Genomic DNA, 22595 nt, shown 5'->3' with positions numbered 1-22595 from the left:
TGTTGATGTGTTGTGTATGTATGGAGAGTATGTCTATGTGTTGTGTGTGTGTGTGTGTGTGCATGCTGGGGGTGTTTGTAACAATGTGTTCTGTGTGTGTGTGTGCATGCTGGGTGTGTGTGTGTGTGTGTGTCGATGTGTTGTGTGTGTGTGTTCAGTGACTGTCCGTCTGACAGCGGACAGAGATGCTCTGGCCCAACATGTCTGACCTACACTGTCATGACCACAGTGACACTGATTGCACAGCATGCTCCAAGGCATGCTGGGTAGTTTATTACAGAAAGTCCTCAGTGCGCCATCGTGGTGACAGTGTTTAATAATTGTCACGGTGACAGGTAAAAGCACAGAGAGACTGGAGGTGTGGAGAGAGCTCACCAACTGCATCGTTCCAAATGGACCTATATTTCATATGGGGCTCCGGGCAAAAGTAGTGTACTACATAATAAATAGGGTGTGGTCTTGTACTAGTCCCTATTCCTGATTCTGCCTGCTTGCATTCTGTCTTCCAGACCTGCCCTTTGACCTCATAACCTTCCAATGTGAATATGGGCGTAAACATGACTAGCCACTGGTCTCTTCTTCTGTCTGTCAATTCCTTATATGGTGTGTACCAGTAGTGTTAAAACCTCTCCTCTGAGAACCTGGGACATTCCATACACTTGCTATAGCCTTGAACTACCACAGCAGATTCCCTAACCAAGTGCCTAAGGATTAGCAAACAAGTAGCTTAAATACCCAGACCGGCTGAGCAGAGGTTTGTTCCCTGAGCAGAGGTTTGAGAACCACTGTAGAACCCTCTAGTGAGAACAATATGAAGTGTCTTCTTACACATATTTCCAAGGACAACATAATCATACTGAACATTTACAATACATATTAATACTTGTATCAACATAGGATTTCAGAAAAATTAAATGTGTTTTATGTAATTTTATGATTAACCTCTTTTTTTGTATTCATACTCAGTTCCAAGCACTGAAATTAATCAGCTCAGGATGTAACACATTTCAGGTGTTTTAACACAGAATCAAGTTTGCCATTATAATGTCTTATCATTTGGAAATGCTTGGTCCTTATTTTGACAACTTTGATCTGCTCCCACCGCTTGGATAATAACGGGTTGTCAGCTCAAACGACAACACACTTTAAAAGTATACACACCATATGCTAATGTCACACGCGTTCATTGAGTCTGTGTCGGCTCAAAGTATCTACTCAGTATGCGGGTTTGAGTGAATGTGCAACAGATCGTGGCTCCTTCGTAGATTATTGTCAGAGACTGCAGCCATGTCTGTGTGGACTGAATTGCTAACTTAAAACAAGCTGCCATAACCCAAGTTTCAGACATGCATTGGATTGGTCCTGGGCGGAGCCAAGTGCTTGTGTGAAGCTAAATGCTTGAGTGTAAAGAAAACACCAGACACTATATCCCGTTGTTAGTGAACTGGCCCTGTCCACACCAGACACTATATCCCTCTGTTAGTGAACTGGCCCTGTCTACACCAGAAACTATATCCCACTGTTAGTGAACTGGCCCTGTCCACACCAGACACTATATCCCTCTGTTAGTGAACTGGCCCTGTCTACACCAGACACTATATCCCTCTGTTAGTGAACTGGCCCTGTCTACACCAGACACTATATCCCTCTGTTAGTGAACTGGCCCTGTCTACACCAGACACTATATCCCTATGTTAGTGAACTGACCCTGTCCACACCAGACACTATATCCCTCTGTTAGTGAACTGGCCCTGTCTACACCAGACACTATATCCCTCTGTTAGTGAACTGGCCCTGTCTACACCAGACACTATATCCCTCTGTTAGTGAACTGGCCCTGTCTACACCAGACACTATATCCCTCTGTTAGTGAACTGGCCCTGTCTACACCAGACACTATATCCCTCTGTTAGTGAACTGGCCCTGTCTACACCAGACACTATATCCCTCTGTTAGTGAACTGGCCCTGTCTACACCAGACACTATATCCCTCTGTTAGTGAACTGGCCCTGTCTACACCAGACACTATATCCCTATGTTAGTGAACTGGCCCTGTCTACACCAGACACTATATCCCTCTGTTAGTGAACTGGCCCTGTCCACACCAGACACTATATCCCTCTGTTAGTGAACTGGCCCTGTCTACACCAGACACTATATCCCTATGTTAGTGAACTGGCCCTGTCTACACCAGACACTATATCCCTATGTTAGTGAACTGGCCCTGTCTACACCAGACACTATATCCCTATGTTAGTGAACTGGCCCTGTCTACACCAGACACTATATCCCTATGTTAGTGAACTGGCCCTGTCTACACCAGACACTATATCCCTATGTTAGTGAACTGGCCCTGTCTACACCAGACACTATATCCCTATGTTAGTGAACTGGCCCTGTCTACACCAGACACTATATCCCTATGTTAGTGAACTGGCCCTGTCCACACCAGACACTATATCCCTATGTTAGTGAACTGCCCCTGTTCTTTCCCTGACTCGTTTTCTCCCTCTCACTCTCATTATTCCTGTCTTCCTCTCTGTCTCTTCCTCTCTCTGTCTGTTAACCCCAACCCAGTCTTTTCATCTCTGTCCTTTATCGTCGAATAATCTCATTTAGTTAATTTCAAAGCTTCTGCTGATCTGTTTATCTTTTGTTCTTCATGGTGCCAATTAAGATGGCTTTGAACCTCCTAAATGACTAAATACTCTAGTCTTTTACTCTCTCCATCTCTCTCCATCTCTGTATGCATCTCTCTCAGACTCTGTTTATTAGCATGATAAACCATGCTATCCAGACTCATGTCTCCATTAAATATTGTTTACTACCCAGATGAAACATCTATTGTATAAAACACTTACCCCAATGTCTCTGTCTCTTCATCCCTCTCTCTTTCTGATTCTCTTTGTATCTCTCCTTTTTCCCATTTCTGTCCCCCTTTCATTCATTTCATCCTTCACTCTGTTCTTTTTCTCCCAATCTCTATTTCTTTCTCTGTCCTTCCTTCTATCTCTCAAACTTACTGTAACTTTCTCTTTTTAACTTAGATTTTCACTTTATTGCTCTGTCTCACACTTTCATTGTAATGTGTTGTATTTGCAATGTGATGTGTTGTATCATATCGTGATGTACTGTATTGTATTGTATTGATAGTTTTCAAATGACATCACAGCATATGGGAACGGCCACTATGTAAATAAAGCAGCGGATGCTGTATATGATTCACAAGAGCCAAAGACTTGCTGTTTGTTTGCATACCTTTGTTTTTCATGTTCTGTGAGGTGATATAAACATTCATGGGCTATAAAAGTAGAAAATATGACTGGCTTGTGCAGTAGCTCCATAGAATTTTTCAGAGCTATCACGAGACTGAAAACTAGGTGGACTGTATCGTGATGTGTTGTATCATACAGAGAAGTGTTGTATTGTATCATGTTACATTGTATCTTGATGTGTTGTATCGTACTGAGAAGTGTTGTATTGTATCATGTTACATTGTATCATGATGTGTTGTATCGTACTGTGAGGTGTTGTATTGTATCATGTTACATTGTATCATGATGTGTTGTATCGTACTGTGAGGTGTTGTATTGTATCATGTTACATTGTATCATGATGTGTTGTATCGTACTGTGAGGTGTTGTATTGTATCATGTGTGTTGTATCGTACTGTGAGGTGTTGTATTGTATCATGTTACATTGTATCATGATGTGTTGTATCGTACTGTGAGGTGTTGTATTGTATCATGTTACATTGTATCGTGATGTGTTGTATCATACTGAGAAGTGTTGTATTGTATCATGTTACATTGTATCGTGATGTGTTGTATTGTATTGTGAGGTGTTGTATTGTATCATGTTACATTGTATCGTGATGTGTTGTATTGTATTGTGAGGTGTTGTATTGTATCATGTTACATTGTATCGTGATGTGTTGTATTGTATTGTGAGGTGTTGTATTGTATCATGTTACATTGTATCGTGATGTGTTGTATCGTACTGAGAAGTGTTGTATTGTATCATGTTACATTGTATCGTGATGTGTTGTATCGTACTGAGAAGTGTTGTATTGTATCATGTTACATTATATCGTGATGTGTTGTATTGTATGTGATGTATTGTGTGTGCTGTATTGTGTTGTATCGTGTTGAGTTAGCTAGGACCGATCTTATAGTGATTCATTATGAAACACTGTCTCCCTTGTATAGTGCCATGTTAGCATGCTAATAAAAATCCACTGAGATGAATGGGCTTCAAGTGGTTAGCTAGCTAGAGTTGCTGTCGTCTCTTACTACCTATGATAGTACATCTGTCTGGCCTGAATGTGTCAACATCTGACCAGCTGTTCCTGTTTGTTCAGGGCTCATCGGGAAGGGGTGTGTGTGTGTGTGTGTGAGTGTGTGTGTACCTGTGTGTGCACCAGATAAGGAGCTGAGCACACGTGAGGACTGCGTCGCTCCATCATAGACCTCCACTACGTCATTCAGGGCGGTCTGGAAGAACGCGAACTGGCTGAACACCACTGGAGACGACACACACAGACCGGAAGAAGGCACACACGTGTTTTATATCATTGGTAAGGACCTTTCAATGTTGTTAGAGAATGGAATGAAACGTTTAATTCTATTTAAACAATAAAAGATAAAAAGTAGAGCTGGTAGGGACAGAGGCCCGGTCATTTGAAGATGCGGCCGGGAAGCTGGACCTCTCATCGTGTGAAAAGACCTTTGTGTTTCATGGATCTGAAGGATAGACACCCTGTTAATACCTCATTATAATATCTCCCTCTAAAAGGGAGGAGGTGGAAGAGGAGGAGGAGGTGGACTGCCTGTGTGTCTGTGGTTCTGAGAAGTAGTGGCCCTGTGTTCAGAACACAGAAACACATGACTGATTGGAAGTTATACGGGCAACAACCTCCACAATCGATCTAGCAAGAAATAGACCGAAGGACCAAACAGAAATGGATCCCATCTTGTGCAGGGATTCCCCTTACAGGCATTCTCAAAACGAGTGTCCTATCTGGAGAACAGGGCGCCATGTTGGCAAGAGCCTCTATCCTGGTGGAAACACAAGATACAACTGCTCCACCACAGACTCCATCAGGTGGGGGGTTTTCGTGTGTGTGTGGGTTCTAGAACTCACCGTAGTCTTTGGGAACAACGACCGAGTACAGACATGTCCGGGCACTGCTGTAGTTGCCAGGGTAACCTGGAGACAAGACCACACCTTCTAACCCGTTATACTGCCCTCCACATGGCGCTGAAAGGAGGAGAGAGAGGGGGGAGAGGGGGGGGGGGAGAGACAGAAAGAGAAAAATGGAGAGAGCAGGTGGCAGAAGGATTACAGGAGCATCTCTTACTCCCTCCACTACAATTTGTCCATTCATTCCATCTTTCTTAAATTACTTTTCTTGTCTGATGCAGAGCCTGTGTTTGCCGTCCATTGGCTGGGGTGAAATTGCTGTTTCTAAGTGTCCCTCTGAGTTAGCCTGGAGAGATGTGGCTTGAATCCTCTCTCTCTCTCTCTTTATTCTTTCCTTTCTCTCTCCCCTACTCTTTCTCTTAACACCCATAAAATGCCTGCTCCAGTGAGTCTATGTTTGTGTCGGTATGAATGTCTGAGTGTGTCACTAGATATTAAGTTACAAGGAGTGGGTGATGGTAGTAATGCTAAGAAGCCGTTAGCAGGCCCTCTGTGGAGAGTCACAGCAGAAGCCGTTAGCAGGCCCTCTGTGGAGAGTCACATCAGAAGCCGTTAGCAGGCCCTCTGTGGAGGGTCACAGCAGAAGCCGTTAGCAGGCCCTCTGTGGAGGGTCACAGGAGAAGCCGTTAGCAGGCCCTCTGTGGAGGGTCACAGCAGAAGCCGTTAGCAGGCCCTCTGTGGAGAGTCACAGGAGAAGCTGTTAGCAGGCCCTCTGTGGAGGGTCACATCAGAAGCCGTTAGCAGGCCCTCTGTGGAGAGTCACAGTAGACACCACACGTTCATGACAGCGGAAGGGAAAGTGGACACACCAAATGCTATTCCCTTGTGTCGTATTGCCTTCCCTTGCAGTGCCACTGGCCACTAACTTAAAGTTCTCCGGGTGTCATTGTTGGATTTATGTTATGTTTTTGGAAACTATGCTCCATGCCTTTCTGTTTTTCCAGTTATTAAAGCAGTGACTGCCCTCAATGCAGCCTGAACATTTCATGACTCAAGGAGTCAGTTATTCAAAACAGCGTCTGATGTTTCTGATGGTAAGTTAGCCGCCAGTTGTTTATGAGTTGAAATGTTTTCATCTGATGATGTTTGGCACACAACCCTTGGGTCCACATTGGAAAATAAAGAAAATAAACAAACACACACACACTTAGATACACACACGCACATGTACACACATGCACGCGCAGAGGACAAAGTGTATATCCCGACATCTCCACAAAAACTGCATGCCATTCTGTCTCAATACAACTTTTATAATACATTTGATCAATTTAAAATCCCATTAATGTTTAGTTATGTAAAGTATGGAACAACAATAATAAAAATCACTGTGTGCTTGAACGATGGGTAGTTGTATACTTAATAAATGCAAAGAAGCATTTATCAGCAGAAAGACACGGCGCACCTATGTGTTAGCAACTGTATGCAGATGGGCTTGTGTTTGTTCCTGATGTGTCACCTGTGCAGAAGGGCTTGTGTTTGTTCCTGATGTGTTACCTGTGCAGATGGGCTTGTGTTTGTTCCTGATGTGTCACATGTGCAGAAGGGCTTGTGTTTGTTCCTGATGTGTCACCTGTGCAGATGAGCTTGTGTTTGTTCCTGATGTGTTACCTGTGCAGATGGGCTTGTGTTTGTTCCTGATGTGTTACCTATGCAGATGGGCTTGTGTTTGTTCCTGATGTGTTACCTATGCAGATGGGCTTGTGTTTGTTCCTGATGTGTTACCTGTGCAGAAGGGCTTGTGTTTGTTCCTGATGTGTTACCTGTGCAGATGGGCTTGTGTTTGTTCCTGATGTGTCACCTGTGCAGAAGGGCTTGTGTTTGTTCCTGATGTGTTACCTTTGCAGACGGGCTTGTGTTTGTTCCTGATGTGTTACCTGTGCAGGTGGGCTTTTGTTTGTTCCTGATGTGTTACCTGTGCAGATGGGCTTGTGTTTGTTCCTGATGTGTTACCTATGCAGATGGGCTTGTGTTTGTTCCTGATGTGTTACCTATGCAGATGGGCTTGTGTTTGTTCCAGGAGGGTTTGCTGTCTCCTCCCATGATGCATGTGAGCGTGTCGTCTCCCTCTAGAGTGTATCCGTTGTCACAGTAGTACGTCACGGTCGAGCCCAGCTTCAGGTCCGACCCCACCCGGCTTCCGTTCCGCACGACGCCTGGCTCGAAGCACGACTCCCTGGGGTTCTCTGTGGTGGAGACAGACGAGGTTCAGACAAGAAATGCATGCAATTAATTATTAATCCGTTGAAAATAAGTATTTCAAGGTAAACTGGATGTTCACTAGAGTTCCAAGAACTGTCTGTTGAGGTGAAACCGGGAGTTAGTTTGACTTCAGTCCCCAAAATCTGACAGAAAATCCCAATAAAGTAGATCAGTCATCATGCTCCTCCTTCACCCCCCCATCCTTGACAGATCCTCTCATCTTTAGGGGGAAATGGAAGGGGGGGCAAACAAACCCCATCAAATAAACCTCCCTCATCTATATTTCTTTCCATCAATCCCTCTCTCCATCTACTTCTCCTCACATGTCTCCATCTCTCCCTCCCTCTCTCTGTCTTCCTTATACCCCCCCCCCCCGCCTCATCTTACAGTCTCTCTCCACTTCCTGTACTGTAGCGGGTGGAGACAGACAGGGAGACAGACAAACTGATGTAGAATGTCATTGCCCTGGTTTAAGGTCTGCTGACCACACATAAAAGTTCATCTGAATCTGCAGCACATTTCTGAGTGCGTGCGTGTGTCTGTGTGCATGTGTATGTTTGTGTGTGTCTAGGTATGCATGTGTGTGTCTGTTTGTAAGTCTGTGTTTGTCCATGTGTGTGTGGGTGTGTGTATGCCCTTGTGTACAGTGGACAGTACCGGACCACCAGTGCTGAAGCACACATCCCCGAGCCAATCACAACCCAGCTCAGCCCCGTTCAAACCCAGGAGACAGTAGCACTGTTTAGAGTCAATGACACACTGCAGTTATAATAAACACACCATTAATGTCCAGTTCACTTTAGATGTCTGTAGCAAGAGGAAACAAGTAACATGTCATGTTCCGCTTGTACAGATATGGAAAAGCACAGCATTACTAATCAGATGCTGTCCTGCACCACTAAACAAAACACAAAAAGACCAAATGCAATAACTCTGATTGAGATCTGCACATGTCAGTGTTTGTGGTGCAAGACACCGTTCTGCAGGTGGATGTATGGAGGCCAAACAGCTTTCAGACAACTGCTCCATGTCTCTCCATACAGCCGGACAGACGGATGGACACAGGGTCTGTCAATCTGTGTGTGCACCCCCACAGAGTCCAGATGGCCGTAGACAAAACAGAGACGTGCTTGCATGCGCCTGCACACACACACACACACACACACACACACACACACACAACCATATAATGGTCACGGATAATGTGGAAGATAATGTTGAGGCTAAATATTGAGGATAACATCTGAGAATATGTTGGAAACAAATGCAGGATTATGTTGATGATACTGTTTCAGATAGTGTTGACAACAATGTCAAGGATAATGTTTCCACTACGACCAGACTTACAGGCATTACCTGATTGGTGTCCATCCCTCAGACGGTGACATCAGACAGAGAAATGGCAGATATAATGTGGGCGTGTACGTGTGTTAATTAACTGCTATCAGGGATGGTCTTGATATAGCAGTACACTTCCTCAGACCATCAAACTGTCAGCCAGGGAAGATGATCTGATACACAGGTATATATATATACAGACATGTTTTGGACAGGCTGGCCGACCAAATAAATCCGCTTGGAAACTCAGCACTGTTTTCTTACCAAACACTGACAAACCCAGACAAGCACATAGTCAAACATGGATGTCATCTCACTGATGTTTATTCAAGGTTCATTACTGTGGACAACTGGAAGTGGAATGGGATGTTTTCTGCCGGCGCCCAACACCGGACCATCTGTTCCTCCACACAGGACATACAATCTGCCAGACTGAGCCTAAAGTTCTACACAACCAGACTGAATCGAATGTACTATATTACATACTCCCCTCCTTCCCCCTCCCCTACTCACCTCCTTCAACCTCCCCTAGGCTCCTCTCCTCCTTCCCCCTCCCCTAAGCTCCTCTCCTCCTTCCCCCTCCCCTACTCACCTCCTTCAACCTCCCCTAGGCTCCTCTCCTCCTTCCCCCTCCCCTAAGCTCCTCTCCTCCTTCCCCCTCCCCTACTCACCTCCATCCCCCTCCCCTAGGCTCCTCTCCTCCTTCCCCCTCCCCTACTCCCCTCTCCTCCTGCCCCTCCCCTAGGCTCCTCTCCTCCTTCCCCCTCCCCTAGGCTCCTCTCCTCCTTCCCCCTCCCCTACGCTCCTCTCCTCCTTCCCCCTCCCCTACTCACCTCCTTCCACCTCCCCTACGCTCCTCTCCTCCTTCCCCCTCCCCTACTCACCTCCTTCCCCCACCCCTACTCCCCTCTCCTCCTGCCCCTCCCCTACTCTCCTCTCTGCCTTCACCTCCCCTCCCCTACTCTCCTACCCTCTATCCATCACCTCCCCTACTGTCTACTCCTTCCTCCACTCTGCTACTCTCCACTACTCCCTTCACACCCCAACACCCCCGCCTCCCCTATACTCCTCCTCTCTCCTCTCCATTTCAAAACTCTGATCCACCATTTCAACACAAAAAATATGACTCAAACTAGTAACCCTAACTCTAGTGCATATTCAACAAATATCTTTACGGAAGAATGTTTCACTTATCCTAAACAGTGACTGTATTTACACCTTGTATTAAAAATGCAAACTGCATGTCCATGTTCATTCCAGTAATGAGAAACGTATGGGGATGCCTGGTCTAAAATCCGTCTGTGCCACAGTGATTAGAACAAAATGGGATCGGACTGACCACTTGTAAGAGGAGGAGAAGATCAAATTGTGTTCAGTGGAAATGCAGTCAGGCCAGGCCAAGCACATTCAGTAGAATGCAAGGCATCAGCGCTAAAAACAGTCGGGTGTGATTCAAACTCCACCTGCTATAAACAGTCGGATGTGATTCAAACTCCACCTGCTATAAACAGTCCGGTGTGATTCAAACTCCACCTGCTATAAACAGTCCGGTGTGATTCAAACTCCACCTGCTAAAAACAGTCGGGTGTGATTCAAACTCCACCTGCTAAAAACAGTCGGGTGTGATTCAAACTCCACCTGCTATAAACAGTCGGGTGTGATTCACACTCCACCTGCTATAAACAGTCCGTTGTGATTCAAACTCCACCTGCTATAAACAGTCCGGTGTGATTCAAACTCCACCTGCTATAAACAGTCCGTTGTGATTCAAACTCCACCTGCTATAAACAGTCCGGTGTGATTCAAACTCCACCTGCTAAAAACAGTCGGGTGTGATTCAAACTCCACCTGCTATAAACAGTCCGGTGTGATTCACACTCCACCTGCTATAAACAGTCCGTTGTGATTCAAACTCCACCTGCTATAAACAGTCCGGTGTGATTCAAACTCCACCTGCTATAAACAGTCCGTTGTGATTCAAACTCCACCTGCTATAAACAGTTGGGTGTGATTCAAATTCCACCTGCTAAAAACAGTCCGGTGTGATTCAAACTACACCTGCTATAAACAGTCGGGTGTGATTCAAACTCCACCTGCTATAAACAGTCTGGTGTGATTCAAACTCCACCTGCTATAAACAGTCCGTTGTGATTCAAACTCCACCTGCTATAAACAGTCTGGTGTGATTCAAACTCCACCTGCTAAAAACAGTCGGGTGTGATTCAAACTACACCTGCTATAAACAGTGGGGTGTGACTCAAACTCCACCTGCTATAAACAGTGGGGTGTGACTCAAACTCCACCTGCTATAAACAGTCCGGTGTGATTCAAACTCCACCTGCTCAGTGTAAAATTAAACACTGGATAACTCCGCTCACTTTAAGATGTGTTGTCAGTGTTCCCCCGCCTGCCTTAAATAAATCAACCCCAGATTGTTATTCATAGGACAGTTGGCAAATCATTTTTATTTGAAGGTTTTCAGTTTCGTTGTCATGACTACCATACTAAGTTTCCCTGTCAAACTACATGTCCAACCCTTGCTATCCATTACCAAATAGACCACAAGTTATTTCAGATATTTTCTTCTAATGTTGGTGCAAGAAGAAATTTGATCAGAGTAAGGTGGAGAGTTTGTGTTTTCTCCAGCTGTAGTTAATGAGCCTGACAGGATCCCCTATTGATTAGGCCAAAATATAGATGAAAGACAGTTATCCTATCAACAGCAACATTGTGAAAAAGTGTTGGTCTCACGCTGAAATGGTAGTGTATCGACTTACTACCCAGTGTTCTCTGAAGGAGGACAATATACCCTGATAAAACCCCTCCAAATGAAGGAGGAACAGGACAATATACCCTGATAAAACCCCTCTAAATGAAGGAGGAACAGGACAATATACCCTGATAAAACCCCTCTTTATTATGGAGGAACAGGACAATATACCCTGATAAAACCCCTCTAAATGAAGGAGGAAAAGGACAATATACCCTGAAAAAACGTATTTACTCAGACACTGATCCTATTATATTTTAATGCCAAACTCCAAATCAAAATAGGTAAAGTGATACTGTTGACATTTTATAACCTTTTCATTTGGCTTTTAAAGATACATTTTAATTGGTCGCAACATTGTGACCTTCAAACAAATGAACTGTTTCTTTCTTTTTTGCCTGACCGCATAAGAGGAGAGTGATTGTCTCTTACTGAGTGTGTGAGGGACCCTTGTTAAACAGCTTAGCAGCTAGCGATGCGGAATGCCAAATACTAGGTAACCGGCTTTTAATCTTCACCACAGACAAAACAAATTAGGCGTTGGTGAGGATAGACTAAAACTTTGCTGGCTTATAGTAAACTTCAGTAACTACAAAATAGTTAACCAAAAGTAAAACAGTAAAGTATAACATTTTGGTTATATTGCGATGGACAAACAGCAAAGGCAAAGAAAACATTCCTCTCGATTTCGATTTGCATAGTATTGTTCACACAGCGTAGTTCACATAGTGTGGTTGGAACCAGCCATGTAGTGATTGGAGTCATTGTTTTCATTTTAGGCACTGTATAGCTATTAGCTAGCCATCTACAGTAATCTGCTAATAATTTAACATGTTGAATGCAGTGTAGCTGGATGTTAGCTAATGTAGGGAACTAGTTTAGAGAAATGTGGAGTTTCGACTAATTGGTAAAACAATGCAGAAGTAAACACATCTCTACACACGTAGCACGTGCTACAACACCTGCTGTTTAAATAGCGTAGTGGATGACATAGGAAACTGGGGATCGAATCCAGCAACAACATTCATCCCATCTAATCGCAGGCTGGCAGAATTAGGCTTGCCTGCCTTTTCCTGTTTTTCTCCAGCCATGATTTGAACAAACGGAAAAGTAAATCACCGGTGTCCTAAAATCCAAATCTCTAGCTGTTTCTAGAGTTGTGTGGGGGAGTAACTTTGAAAACAGCATCCTATTGGTGTGTGAAACTGGCCTATTCCTGGGGAACAGGTGTAAGATACATCTGAAAACCTTTCACCTCTCTAAACATTCCCCACCCCTCTAAACATTTTCCATCCAAAAACATACTCCACCTATCCAAATATATTCCGCAACTTATCAAAACAACTCTACCTCTAAGAATATTCCACGGGTAAACAGTATTTGCCTCTAAGCATGCTCAACCTCTCTAAACATTCTCCACCACTCTTAATACACTCTCTACCTAGCTAGCCAACTTCAGCTAATGTCTCTCTTGACAGAGTAAGAGCAGCAGTCTAGAACAGAGACTTGTTGCTAGGCAACTCAAAGACAGCCTGCAGCACCACAGAGGAAGAACTAACCTAGCAACAACAAGAAAAGTTTGTCTGAAAAATAAGAGGCAGACTCATTGTTTTTAATCAGCCCACCAGAAAGAAAAAAGCTTTGAAAGATTTTGTAAAGCAGCCGGAATAAATTACAGGTCTAAAGAACACCAAGTCAACTAACCACTGCACAGAGTCTGGGGGTAAAGCAGATTATGTTCTCTCCAAGTTGGCCTGATGAGAGGGAGTGTTATGTGAAAGTGCAAGTTTCTACTGAGAAGCATTTTGTGTGCTTGCACATTGTAAACTACGAGAGAGCAAGCTTCAACAAATGTCCTTAAGAACCAGGCAGGCCAGCTTTGAGTCATTCATCACCACAGTTCATAACTGTCACAGCTCTGCCAGTTTGGGTTTCAGCAAGAGGAGATGGTCTGAGACAGGCTGGTTGTAGGTTTACGATGGGCTGTCAGATAAACTGCAGCTAGACAGTGAAGCCATTATCACAAAAACAAGACAGGAGGAGGAAATCAAAAAGCAGCGGCCAATACCAGACGTCCAGCTGGCTCAGACACGACAGATGCTAACATTGATTCAATGAGAGTCCAAACAATGGAACTACGACATCCAGCAGACATTTGAAGCTGTCAATCAAAACCACAGGATGTGGAAAGTGTGGTAAATGTCACAATCACATTGTTGTGGGTATATTGCACATCAGAGTTGTACGAATTCTTGACATGAGAGAGAACAGAGAAAAAAAATAAAACTATTGGGAATATTAAGAATATGAATGGTAAACTGACGGCAGGACACTCGAGAGGGGGTCAGGGCTGCCCCAATGACAGGTTTATGTTTTCTAGTTGGTATGGGGAACAACTGAAGGTAGTTCTGTGTACACATTGCAGGTCCTAATGGAACCGTTTTAAAGCGGTCAATGACTGGGAATGGGCCACAGCTTTGAGAAGGTGACAACAGGACATAGTTCTCCTTATGTTCTTACACAATCAAGCCCTGATAAGCAAACAAGCAGGTCTGCAGACTCTTCCTCACACGGACTGAGCCAGGTCCCCTCCCAGCTGCAACATTCAGGTGAGTGGAGCCACTGGCCCTCGTATTGGGCAGGAGAGACACGCACAAAGACCAGGTGGAGAGACACACACTTTGACAAACAGGGGCTTGCTGTTACAAAGAACAGGCCTGGGGTTTACCTGCTGGGCACAAGAGTGCTGGTTGATCTATGTCCTCGCATACTAATATTCTGACTCTGGTTGCTACCCTTCACCCCGACCTGGTCCTCCCAGACAGGGACCAGGTGACAGTCAAGGCTGTCTTAAGAGCTCTGCTCCCAGGTGCACTTGCTGAGAAGATCGGGTCACTGGAGAATGACGTCCGGGCCTACATCAACTGCATCATATACCATCAGACACTGAACTAAAGAGAGCCCAAGAAGAGAATGAGGAGTTGAAATGGCTGAAAAAAACTCTCAATGTTTGGACAAACTGAAAATCACTCCCAACACAGCTTCAACACTGACAGGGGCTCTTCATGGCAGGTGGCCTGATAAAACTGATGAGACCACTGCAGCCAGTATGGACGATTTAGCCCCCCCCCCACTCGTTAGCTTAAATTTTGGTTACTAGAACGGCTGCTGGTCGTCATACAGCAAAACACATCCATGTATTCCAGAGTCAATCCTGATTCAAGCATGGAGACGTATGAGTTGTAGCTCCAACTATTCGGGTAATGGTGATTGTTTGTGTGACAAACAACCACTACTGACGACTCTAGACAAATGAATCTGTGGCTCAGGCTGTGAAAGTCAGAGTGAATAACGACTCTGTCCTTGACGTGTGCACGTGCTTCTCAAACCCTGGAACCCTGAGATGTCTCACAGTTTTGATGCAACTCTGAACAGGCTCACCTGAGTCAAGCAGCCCCAGGCCTGATAAGGAGTGGATTTGGGTGTGTTGATTCTGGGATCCGTAAGATACCTGGACTGGGTGGGGGCTCCTGGAGAGGATGGTGCACCCCTGACGCTTACCATTTGTTTGAAGGCCAAACAGTTAGATATTTAGAGACGTCTCTGTGACTTCTGTATCTTCCCCGCATGCTACCTCAACAAAAAGACACCAAAAAACGCAATGTGCCAATGCAATAGATCGGCTTCCATAAGCAGACTCATAAGAATCAGCTGCACACAGTAATGGTAAAAAGCAAATGTTACAGCCAGCACAAACACACAGCTACTGCGATAAATGAACCACACCTCTACCCCCATGACCACACCCCTACCCCCATGACCGCACCCATACCCCCATGACCGCACCCATACCCCCATGACCGCACCACTACCCCCATGACCACACCTTGGGGTCTGCATGATCCTACAGTATGCCAGAAAAAACAGTAGGCCCTACATTAGGCCCAAAAAAACAGGTCTCAGCTGTGAGCCAGCCTAAAGAAAGGTCAACCCTCTCTGTGTCTCTATAAAAGCACTTTGTGAGAACTGCTGTGGTAAAAAGGGCTTTATAAATACATTTGATTGATTGATTGATTGATTGAACCCCACACCCCCATGAACACAACCCCACATTCACAACCCCACAGTCACAACCCCACAGTCACAACCCCACAGTCACAACCCCACGACCACTAGGAGTCACATAACAAGACATCCTTTGAGGATGAATTAATAGAGAACCGGGTAACTGGGTGACCACAGAAGTGAATAACCCTTACAAGAACCTGAATGCACTGGTGATCTACATTGGAGAACAGATATAGAGCAGGAGGAGGGGGTACAGAGCACATATAGAGCAGGAGGAGGGGGTACAGAGCACATATAGACCAGGAGGAGGAGGTACAGAACACATATAGACCAGGAGGAGGAGGTACAGAACACATATAGACCAGGAGGAGGAGGTACAGAACACATATAGACCAGGAGGAGGAGGTACAGAACACTTATAGACCAGGAGGAGGTATAGAACACATATAGACCAGGAGGAGGAGGTATAGAACACATATAGACCAGGAGGAGGGGGTACAGAACACATATAGACCAGGAGGAGGAGGTACAGAACACATATAGACCAGGAGCAGGAGGTATAGAGCAGGAGGAGGGGGTACAGAACACATATAGAGCAGAAGGAGGAGGTACAGAACACATATAGAGCAGGAGGAGGAGGTACAGAACACATATAGACCAGGAGGAGGTATAGAACACATATAGACCAGGAGGAGGAGGTACATAACACATATAGAGCAGGAGGAGGAGGTACAGAACACACCTGACAAACAGTTCTGCACACACACACACACAAACACACCCACAGTCAGGGGATCCTGTGATGTTACATCCTGTGATCTACTCTGAAGCCATTATGTAACATCTCCTGTGAGAACACAAGATCTAAAGGGTTTTGCAGCACCCCAAACCAATCACATTCTCAACCAGTAAGCCAACACATCCTGAAAGCACACAACTCAACCAGTCAGCCAACACATCCTGAAAGCACACAACTTAACCAGTCAATCAACACATCCTGAAAGCACACAACTCAACCAGTCAGTCAACACATTCTAAAAACACTCAACTCAACCAGTCAGTCAACACATCCTGAAAGCACACAACTCAACCAGTCAGCCAACACATCCTGAAAGCACACAACTCAACCAGTCAGCCAACACATCCTGAAAGCACACAACTCAACCAGTCAACACATCCTAAAAACACTAAACTCAACCAGTCAGTCAACACATCCTAAAAACACTCAACTCAACCAGTCAGTCAACACATCCTAAAAACACTCAACTCAACCAGTCAGTCAACACATCCTAAAAACACTCAACTCAACCAGTCAGTCAACACATCCTAAAAACACTCAACTCAACCAGTCAGTCAACACATCCTGAAACCACACAACTCAACCAGTCAGCCAACACATCCTGAAACCACAACTCAACCAGTCAGTCAACACATCCTGAAACCACACAACTCAACCAGTCAGCCAACACATCCTGAAACCACACAACTCAACCAGTCAGTTAACACATGCTGAAACCACACAACTCAAACAGTCAGCCAACACATCCTGAAACCACACAACTCAACCAATCAGTCAACACATCCTGAAACCGCACAACTCAACCAGTCAGTCAACACATCCAACACAAACGGCAATGAACTGTCATTCAGGGGTTGTCATTACTCTGACCACCACAGAAGAGACTAACTGTTCAAGCAGAGCTTTAGCACACAGGCGCTTTTGCTTTCACATTTTTCCTGCGGGCTGCCGCAGGCTGATAATTAATCCACGGTGCATGCCGAAGAGCGGGGGTGTGATCAAGACAACCACCTGCGTTCTAAGACCTCCGCTCCACCTCTGAGGCCGCTCTCATGTCAGATCTGGCTGAGTGTGAGGGAAACCATGTACCAGGCCATGAAGAATGAGGGGTGGATCCAATTCAACAACCTGAACCAATCACAGTCCATACATACAGTGTCACACACCAACAGAGAGGCCAATGTGAATTGTAAAGGACTCGGGGCAGTTGCACAAGCATGCAGAAAGACACACAGAACAATGCACCCACACTATGCAAGTAAACTACACAGAAAAAAACGAACATAAAGCCCATGGTTCCAACATGAACCCCGCCCCCCCCAGGACCCCCCACCCCTACCGACCTGTGTACTGCAGGACAAAGCCGTTGCTGCTGAGTGAGGCATCGCTGCGGAAGGCCAGGAAGAGCGTGTTGGAGCTGCTTTCGATGCGGTCCGGGACGTCAGTGCCGTAAAAACTTCCCAGGAGAGGGTGGAGCGAGTCGGGACCGTCGTAGATATGAAGAAAGTCGTAGCTCGGCTCCAGACTGAACCTGGACAAGAGACGGAAACACGGTGGCTTTTGAAAATAGACAGTAGGGAGATTAAAAATAGTAAAATGTGTGTACTGTGTGAGTAGTTACCTTCAGGGTAAACACACTTCATGTCACTAAAACAAATGTTTAATTTGAGTTTTTCTCCAGTTTTATTAGCTCTTGCTCGTTCCTTATGTATGAAGACAGTGACCATTACGCATATCCAGAAATCACAAGACACACCCCACACAATGTTCAATCATTTTGAACATACAATAACTGATGTAATAAGAGACCTATGCAACATGTACTGTGGATTCAGGGTTGCCAATTAAAAATGTAAATAAACACTCTGAGTGGGGTTCTTGGAGAGACCAGGTAGGATGACACACTCACTGGTTGAAGCTCAATGCAATGACGTAGTCCGGGGTGACTGAGACGGTCCAGTCACATTCACGGCCATGTGGGTATGGCTCAGGATACTCTGGGGACAGGATCAGGCCGCTGGGGCCCGTCAGGTTCCCCCCACACGGGGCTAGGACACAGGGGAGACAGGAACCGAATGCATGGTGAGACGCTTTCAGCACACAGCATCGCTAGAGGACTGGGTCCATTTGTTGCAGCTATGCACAAACCCAATATCTTGGTAAATCAAGAGTTCACTTTATTTTGAAACTTTTATTTGTTGCAGTTAAGAAAAGTATTCATGTTATCAATGGTTAACACTTCTTTACAAAACAGACACACTAAAATGAAAACAACATTTGAATATACTTAGTTTATAGTAATACAGTGACCTAAAAATATTTTGGGTCAGAGCATAAAAACAACAGTTTTTATGCTCTGTATTCCAGCACTTTGGATTTGAAACAAGACAAATAAGAGTTAGACTGTTCATGTTCAGGCTGTCAACTTTAATTTGAGGGTCTCCATCGATATCATGTGAAATTGCTTTTTTTTATGTAGCAAAACGTTCAGGCTAGCATACCTCTGATTGATTTATTCTGAGTTATCTGCATCAAGATGTCCAGCATTATTTGTAAATGTTATCAGACACCAACAACAAACTCCCAAGTACATCAATACTAGACATTAACAAAACTGTGCCTGTACAAACAACGCCAACAAACACACATGCTTTATAAGAGAAGGCTATGAAGCCAATTGTCTAAATACTTTTGTTAGCCTGAAATGACACATCTATATACTCAATGTGCTGACATTTCAAAATGGTTAATCCAGTATGGATGCCAATATCATAATATTAAGGCTAACTTTAAAATTCTAACTGTTGGAATACACATTTTTAAAGTTATATATCTCTCTTACTGTTGTGTCACTGTTGAAAGATGAACCTGCAAGCAAGCATTTCATTTTACTGTGTTTTATAATGTATACCATGCATTCCTGGCAAATAAAATAATTATAATAAAATTGATAGTAAGATTCAGTGTTTTTTTTATGGTCCGTACCTGCTGAATGGGTTTGTCCTCAGGCTGCTGGACAACAATTCACTGTCTCTATTTCCTGATAATGGGATTTAACAATTCACCTTCATGACAGGCTCTGTGAGTGCATGCTTCTCTGTGAGTGTATGCTTCTCTGTGAGTGCATGCTTCTCTGTGAGTGTATGCTTCTCTGTGAGTGTATGCTTCTCTGTGAGTGTATGTGAGTATACTCTGAACAGAGTTATATTGCCATAGCCAGCAAGAGGCTCTGTGAGCTTATGGTTCTAGGACACCCTCTGTGTAAACACTGGCTGTTATATTACTACAGGACTGATGCAGATAACTGTATTTGACTAAGACACTGCATGGCCCATTTAATGCAAACTCAATTAATAAATAATTGGTTCTACCATGTCAGAGGCTCCAGTAACGAATGTGGACATTCCAACCTGCTACGGTGTCACCTACAACCTCCTGGAGCAAGGTTCACCCACCACTTCTCTCCCCTTTTGTTTGTGTTTTCAAAGGAACTTAAAAACAAATTAAGCCTGGCCCTGATTAAACAAGGCAGGTAATTACAATGTCTTAATTGCGGTTGTTAATTACTGTATTCCCCTGTTCGCTGTTGGAGACCAAAGTTGGAGCATTCTGTGATCCCACAGAGAATAACTGATAATAGCACAGCCTTCTGTGATCCCATAGAGAATGACTGACAATAACACAGTCCTCTGTGATCCCATAGAGAATGACTGACAATAACACAGTTCTCTGTGATCCCATAGAGAATGACTGACAATAAAACACCCTTCTGTGATCCCATAGAGAATGACTGACAATAACACACCCCTCTGTGATCCCATATATAATGAATTACAATAACACACCCCTCTGTGATCCCATATATAATGATTGACAATAACACAGCCCTCTGTTATCCCTAAAATAATGAATGACAATAACAGGAGGGTATTGATTAACCAGGTCTCACCTGAGCAGGTGGAGGGTATTGATCAACCAGGTCTCACCTGAGCAGGTGGAGGGTATTGATTAACCAGGTCTCACCTGAGCAGGTGGAGGGTATTGATTAACCAGGTCTCACCTGAGCAGGTGGAGGGTATTGATTAACCAGGTCTCACCTGAGCAGGTTGGAGGGTCCGGCTGCCAGAAGAATCGGCTGTTGATCTCAGTGCAGGTGATCTTGGTCGCCCCCTGCAGTGTGTATCCAGGATCACACTGGAACAGCACGTGGTCCCCAGGCTCCCTGCTGTCTCCGCTCCGCGTCCCATTGGCCGGGAGACCCGGGTCGTTACAGGATGTTGCCGTGGACACTGGCGATGATGACTTCCGTTATGAAAAGATCCTAGCAGATGCCTTCATTATACATGCATGTGTTTGTTCGCAAATGTTATTATATTCTGCAATCTGCACAATCTCACATTTGGCAGGAATCCCAATGTTGAACCGACATAATTTGATCCCATATTTTATATAGTCCCAATTAAGATAACTAAATGCTAAAAAATATTAGATAATGCTGTAAGTGATTTTCTTTTCAATTTAGATAATTTCAGGAAAAAATAAAACAGAACTTTGTGGTAAACCCACTCATTAATTCAGTCAGCCATCCAGTCAGTCAGTCAGCCAGCCATTCAGTCAGTCATCCAACCACCACTTCTCCTTACCAGAGAACTGCACAGCAAAGCCCTGTTTAGAGGTGAAGAAGTCAGTGGTGAACTGGAGACTGACGGTGTTGAAGGTGCTGTGGGCGTCAGGAGGGAGGGCTGAACCGCTGAGCTCCCTGAGGAGGACGCCTCCATCCTGGGGACCGTCCCAGATACGCAACACATCATGCACCTCCTCTGTGTGGAAAACCAGGAAGTGGAGACTAGAGGAGAAGGAGAGGAAAATGTTTGTGAACTGCTGATCAGTAGACTTCACATCTTCACTCTCACCTTCTGGAGCTTAACCGATAAATGTCTCTCCTTCTGGAGACTAACCGATAAATGTCTCTCCTTCTGGAACCTAACCGATAAATGTCTCTCCTTCTGGAACCTAACCGATAAATGTCTCTCCTTCTGGAGGACAACCGTTAAATGTCTCTCCTTCTGGAGGACAACCGTTAAATGTCTCTCCTTCTGGAACCTAACCGTTAAATGTCTCTCCTTCTGGAACCTAACCGTTAAATGTCTCTCCTTCTGGAGGACAACCGTTAAATGTCTCTCCTTCTGGAGGACAACCGTTAAATGTCTCTCCTTCTGGAGGACGACCGATAAATGTCTCTCCTTCTGGAGACTAACCGATAAATGTCTCTCCTTCTGGAGGACAACCGTTAAATGTCTCTCCTTCTGGAGGACAACCGTTAAATGTCTCTCCTTCTGGAACCTAACCGTTAAATGTCTCTCCTTCTGGAGGACGACCGATAAATGTCTCTCCTTCTGGAGGACAACCGTTAAATGTCTCTCCTTCTGGAGGACAACCGTTAAATGTCTCTCCTTCTGGAACCTAACCGTTAAATGTCTCTCCTTCTGGAGGACAACCGTTAAATGTCTCTCCTTCTGGAGGACAACCGTTAAATGTCTCTCCTTCTGGAGGACGACCGATAAATGTCTCTCCGTCTAGGGGACGACCGATAAATGTCTCTCCTTCTGGAGGACGACCGATAAATGTCTCTCCTTCTGGAACCTAACCGATAAATGTCTCTCCTTCTGGAGGACAACCGTTAAATGTCTCTCCTTCTGGAGGACGACCGATAAATGTCTCTCCTTCTGGAGGACGACCGATAAATGTAGGGTAGAAGCTTGAAACATTGGAAAAGCTGAAGAGGAAGCAAATAGAGAGATGATGATGATGAACAGATACAGAGGATGAGCATGAGATGATGAATAGACAAAGTGGAACATGAAGGGACAAAGAAGGGAGGAATAGTGAAGGGGAAAAGATAGAGCAAGATGGGAGCAACAGAGGTGAAGAGCAGAGATAAGAATGGTATGACTAGAGGAGATGAAGAGGAGCGATAAAGATGGGAGGAATACTAGAGGTGAAGAGAAGAGATAAGAGAGGAATTGTGGAGGTAAACATGAGCGATAAAATAGGAGGAATAGAGGAGGTGAAAAGGAGAGATAAGGAAGGGAGGAATGCAGGGAGCTGAGAGTGACAAAATATGTTGTGAATAGAGGAGGTAAAGAGGAGATAAAGAAGGGAGGAACAGGAGACATAAAGGGAGAGAAGCAGAAAAATAAATAGTTGTAAACAAAC

The 22595-nt window shown here is 44.7% G+C and overlaps 1 protein-coding gene across 1 annotated transcript in view; it reads right to left on the bottom strand.

Annotated features, from left to right (window-relative positions):
* Positions 1-22595, bottom strand: part of csmd2 (CUB and Sushi multiple domains 2) — a 331743-nt gene that overhangs the window by 91306 nt on the left and 217842 nt on the right. The window contains exons 27-33 of the mRNA XM_029122791.2: positions 21023-21225; positions 20477-20668; positions 18289-18427; positions 17723-17910; positions 7194-7388; positions 5143-5259; positions 4409-4522 (exon numbers count right to left, since the gene is read on the bottom strand). Coding sequence (XP_028978624.1) covers positions 4409-4522; positions 5143-5259; positions 7194-7388; positions 17723-17910; positions 18289-18427; positions 20477-20668; positions 21023-21225 — 1148 coding nt within the window. The remainder of the gene's footprint in view (positions 1-4408; positions 4523-5142; positions 5260-7193; positions 7389-17722; positions 17911-18288; positions 18428-20476; positions 20669-21022; positions 21226-22595) is intronic.

The sequence above is a fragment of the Esox lucius genome, chromosome 10 (genome assembly GCF_011004845.1).
Source record: "Esox lucius isolate fEsoLuc1 chromosome 10, fEsoLuc1.pri, whole genome shotgun sequence".
NCBI classification, from domain to species: domain Eukaryota; kingdom Metazoa; phylum Chordata; class Actinopteri; order Esociformes; family Esocidae; genus Esox; species Esox lucius.
Note: the sequence above shows the minus strand (reverse complement) of the source record. Positions and strands in the feature narration are given on the sequence as shown.